This window comes from Vanacampus margaritifer, chromosome 7 (assembly GCF_051991255.1).
Source record: "Vanacampus margaritifer isolate UIUO_Vmar chromosome 7, RoL_Vmar_1.0, whole genome shotgun sequence".
Taxonomy (NCBI): domain Eukaryota; kingdom Metazoa; phylum Chordata; class Actinopteri; order Syngnathiformes; family Syngnathidae; genus Vanacampus; species Vanacampus margaritifer.
In genome coordinates, this window is record NC_135438.1 from 13,259,031 (window position 1) to 13,264,110 (window position 5,080).

Below are 5,080 nucleotides of genomic sequence, written 5' to 3' on the forward strand. Positions count from 1 at the left end.
TTGTGCAAAATCCCCAGTTCAGGCCCTTTGATGTTGGTTAGTTGTCATCTTAAAAGCTGGAAAATGCTTGTTTTAAGCCTCATAGTTTTAAGTACTATGAGTACTATGAGTTTTAAGTACTACTACTACCTCATAGTACTTAAAACTGTCTGTTAACACTGAATGCCAAGACTGATTGATCAAATAAGATAATTAGGTAATAAGTATTGTTGTGGAGTAGATCTTTTCCTCCGCGTGTTCGTTTTCTTTCGGGTAGTGAGAATGTTGGTTATCTGGATACAGGCTGGAGATCGATGAACAGTTCCTTCAAAGCTTTTATTGCTACAGAATATTCCGGGCACAAGTGAGTTACAGACAATGGCTGTAGCCTCTCACAAGTGCGAAGATTACAGAGGACTTACAATATTCTTATACTATCTTGAAGGGCGGTACCACACAGTTTCCAGTAAGTGAGTTGACCGGACATGAGATAAAACTCAAGGACATCATTCAAACACAGACAATGGCCCATTTGAGGAATAGAGGAGGTTTTTCAGTCATGACTACACCTGGCAGAAATTGCGATAACACAAAGATCACAAATATACATCCGCAGAACAAAGCTCTACCGAGGAAATAAGGAAATTAAAACAGTTATGACTAAATCTGGGCAGAAGACCCTCTTCAGTATCTGAAAATAAGCAGAATGATCTTGTCTGGCAATTTTATTTTAAGTAAAAATAACTTGTCAAAGCAAAATAAGCTAATTTAGGTTAAATTTAAGAAATTATAGCTTACTTAAGATTTCACTTTTTGCAGTGTGCTCAGTGTGCTGCAGGCCTACTTTTCACTAGCAACTCCAAATTCTGGCCTCTTATTAGCCTGTGACTTTTTGCCCAGAGTTCAGCTCAAGATCACCTTTGACCCTAATGAGGAAGTGTAATGGAAAATGGATGGATGGATGTAATCCATCAAACAGATTTTCAGCAGTGATTGCTTTGCCAGGTAGAACATGTATACGGATTTTATACTACATGAATTGAGAGAAAAAAAAACAACAACTTTTAATTGCATTTACAAATGTGTCCACAAACCACATCATTTGATTAATAAATTCATCTTCTTCTACCCTTTTTACCCTCCCCTCTTTATCCACATCCACTCGGTCTTTACCTCTTTCTTAAGGTTAGATAACCTTTGCATCCACGAGCCGGCGTTAAAAGCCAAAAGGTGAAACAAACCTGGAGCACCCGACCCTCAGACGCACTCTCCAGCGAACCCCCGAGCGAGGGCAAGACGAGGAACGCGAAGCCTTGTTTCACACCTCTGAAGGGCACAGAAGTGATGAGAGGGCAAAGAAAATGGAACGTTTGAAGGGCTGGGTGAATGGATGAATGGTTGGAGCGGCTCAGAAGTCACTGAGGACAAAAAAGGAGTTCATCAAAGTTGAACCCTCACGCAGAACCTGCAGTAACTTTCAAGGTTTTGTGTGATTCTCACCTTTAATTTATCACACCAGAACAGCGCTGGTCAGCTGTGTGAATCCCATCATGTGCACTACTTCCTTGAAGCGGAAAAGAAAAAAAATAAACGATTCCCTTTAGTTTTTGTGTTGTTCCTGCCACGGTAAGAATGTGAAGGAGGGGCATCGTCTCAGGGTGTGTTTGATTTTCTATGAGTTTGCTTGTTGAGAGTGAAAGTAGCTGCTGGTAGATCTGGCAGCCCCGTTCACCTCAGAGATGTCACCCCGGGCTGTCTGCAGAAAATAAGTGGCGGGAAGGCGCCACTCAGGCAAGGAGCCTGCGCGTTATTTTTGGGGCATGAAGGAGAAGAATGCCGCATCCAATATACAAGGTTGATAGTATCGATGCTGAAGACAACAGCAAAGGCAATCGACCAAAACCAGTGGATGCAACATCTTCTTTTTTCATTTTGTCACTGTAACTGCCTCCGTTTTCCTGTTTTCCTTAACACCACTTTTTAAGTTCAGTTTTATGTCAACAATCCTGAAATGTCCAAAATTAAAACCAAAATAAAAAAATGCATACACCGGAACTCGTGTATGTTTCATATGTTTGCAGCATGAGGTCACCACACCACAACTAAAGCCAGACTGCAGGACTTCAAACTGCAGTAAAAGTTGGGTTGTTTTTATCACTCGGCTGTTAATGTTCTTCTCTTTCATCATAAAGTATGAACTTTTTGTGAGAGGCCTTGAATAAAATGAAAGAATCTGAGAAGGACTTAAAGACAAAGCAGGAAAAATGAGACAAGGGAGCCATGAAAAAAGCAATTTCTTGTAAAACAGAAGAGAGAGTGAGAGAGAAGGACCAGATATTTTCCAGCTACTTGATACAATCTGTCAGTGTATACTGAAAACACGCGCCGGCCACAACATTAGGTACACCTGAACAATCTATAGTCCAATACAAAGACACTATCAAAAATGCTGCCTTTATGAGTGTGTTTGAATTGGATTTAGTTTTCTTTTGTTTTCTTGATCATGTCTTGGCAACTTGTTAGGTTTTCATTTCATCCTATCCTCGTCAGCACTGTTGTTCGTGTAAACCAATTAGCTCCCTCCAGCCATTCTCGTCTTGTCCGGGTGAGCCTTGTTTTCTCATCAATTTGTTTGTATGTAGTTCCATGCTTTCTTTCGGTGCATTAGGTCACGTAGTTTGAGCCATGTCATGAGTCGCTTGTGTCACTTTGATTTTTAAAAAAATATTATTATTATTATTTAATTCTATATTTGGAGGACGGTTGCGGTCTATGAATTTAGCATTTCGATTTTTCTATGAACCTTGTTTGCCTTTTTTGTTAAATACCTTTTACACTCAATATGAGTCAAAGTACATTATTGTCTTTTGGTAGGTGTCCTTAATGTATTGGCCGGTGAGTGTACAGTAGCCCTTTATAAACATGAGTATAATAATCATTTACAAATATTTTACTGTTTATTAGAAATGCATACAAGCCTGAATAATGCATTCAAGATAAACTACCAGTGATAAAATACATTAACTTGATAAAATATTAAAGTCTATTAAATACAGCAGTAAAATTTTGAAGCATGACACTCTTAAAGTATAATAAACTTAAGCACTGTGCCCAACTATTCAACTGCATATGAAGTGCACATTTCTTGTGAGGACTTACCTCGTAAATAAATAAAAAAAAATACAAATATATGCATATTTGGTTGGCGATATTGTTGCGACCATTACTGTGGAAGTGCCATGCATTATTTGTAGTTGTTGAAATTGTTTTCTTTATTATAGTAGGATAAGCCCCTTGAGATTTGTTCAGTCTGTTCTGGCTATAAATGAAACAGAAAATGATCGCAACACGGATTATTAATATTAGTCACCCGGCCCCTTCAACTCATTCACTGCCATTGACAGCTAAAAACGTCAAAAATTCATTTAAACTATTTCCATTAAATTAACAATTTTTCCCTATTTTGTTAACACGAGTATGAAAAGCTATAATATATATATATATATATATTGTACATTTAGAACAGATATGAAATTTGTGATTAATCGTGAGTTAACTACTGAAGTCATGCGATTAATTACGATTAGAATTTTAATCACCTGTCGCCCCAAATTTTTAACAATCTTTTCTTTTTCTTTTTTATTCATTCACTGCCATTGTCGGCTATCAACGTCAAAAATTCATTTTAAGTATTTCTATTACATTAACATTTTTTTCCCCCTTTTGTTAACAAGAGTATGAAAACTTAGATTTTTTTTTGCATTGTATATTTAGAACAGATAACAAATTTGAGATTAATCGTGAGTTAACTAGTGAAGTCATACAATTGATTACAATTAAAAATTTTAATTGCCTGTTGCCCCTAATTTTTGATAATCCTTTTTTTTTATTTTATTTTTTATGAATTTATGGCAGTGAATGAGTTAATGAAACCTATACAAACCAAATCAAGGAACACCAACGTGGTGCCTCAAAGATCACATGAATAACCTGCAGGCCTCTTAAAATTGCTCACTGTGATTTGCCCTTTGTATCAATCGGTTCCCAATATCCTGTAGTTTACCACACGGGGGCGCTCTTGTGCAGGACTGAGAAAGATTGGAACAGAGTCAGTTTGTCGCCGTCACACTCGCTCCCATTTTTAAACGTGTTACCATTACATACTTGCCTGTTCAAGTAAATGGGGCGAGTCTGAAAATGGCAGCTATTCCCGTAGACAAGGTGTCACATAGCTGTAACAGTACTGGGAGAGTGAGAGTCGACAGAGACAGTGAGCACCTGCTTGTGTGTGTTTGTGTGAGCCGTTTCCATGACATGTCGGCGCTCACGTTCTTAGTTTGTAGCTAGAAGCAGAAAGATTAGGGTGGCATGAAATAGGTGCACAAAAACAGATTTTTAACATCCCAACCAATTTGTAAAAGCTGAGAGATGCCACACACGATAACCGAAAAAAAAATCATCTTGTTTCCTGTTTGCGATTTGTCGTCCTCGATCGTTTGAGTCGCAGTTGGGAAGTAAAAATCACTATTCACTCAGCCAACACAATATACAATTATCTTTTTGTCATAAAAACACACATAAGCATGACATTTGACATCTTATAATCTTCCTTTGTGGACGTCTTTCTGGCTGATTAAAAAGGGCGATTTGGGTCCATTTCAGTTTGGTTATCAGTATGTGTGTATCCCATATTAGTTATTAAAATGGGTTTATAGAGTATATAGGGAGTAATTGATCAATACAAGTAATTGACACCGGCCTAAAAAGTTTTATAATTGTCAATAGAGGCCACAAGGTGGTGCCAAAGCACTACTTTTCCATGCTCCCCTATTGAGACTAAATTAACCTCCTCCACCAGCATCATTGGCACAAGGATGCCACAAGATGGCGCCAAATCCACAGTTTTACATTGTACAGTGCTATGGCTTAAGCATAAAACAGCAAATAGGTGTTGTTTTTTAAGAAAATAGCGAAATATAGGTTCAAAAAAATCTGTGAAATGTTGATATTTCTAATAGTGAGCCACAAATATGACAGGGAACACTGATGTTTAAAAATAACAATAAAATTAAGAAAGATATTGGGCAGTTTTTTCTTTTTC

The 5,080-nt window shown here is 37.6% G+C and overlaps 1 protein-coding gene across 2 annotated transcripts in view; it reads left to right on the forward strand.

The window, feature by feature from the left end:
• Positions 1-2,034, forward strand: part of ndst3 (N-deacetylase/N-sulfotransferase (heparan glucosaminyl) 3) — a 57,276-nt gene extending 55,242 nt beyond the window's left edge. The window contains exon 15 of one of the 2 annotated variants that reach the window (XM_077571331.1): positions 1,165-2,034. In XM_077571331.1, coding sequence (XP_077427457.1) covers positions 1,165-1,173 — 9 coding nt within the window. In that variant the 3' untranslated portion in view covers positions 1,174-2,034. The remainder of the gene's footprint in view (positions 1-1,164) is intronic. The other variant, XM_077571330.1, reaches the window with a different exon arrangement.
• The last annotated feature ends 3,046 nt before the right edge of the window (positions 2,035-5,080 follow it).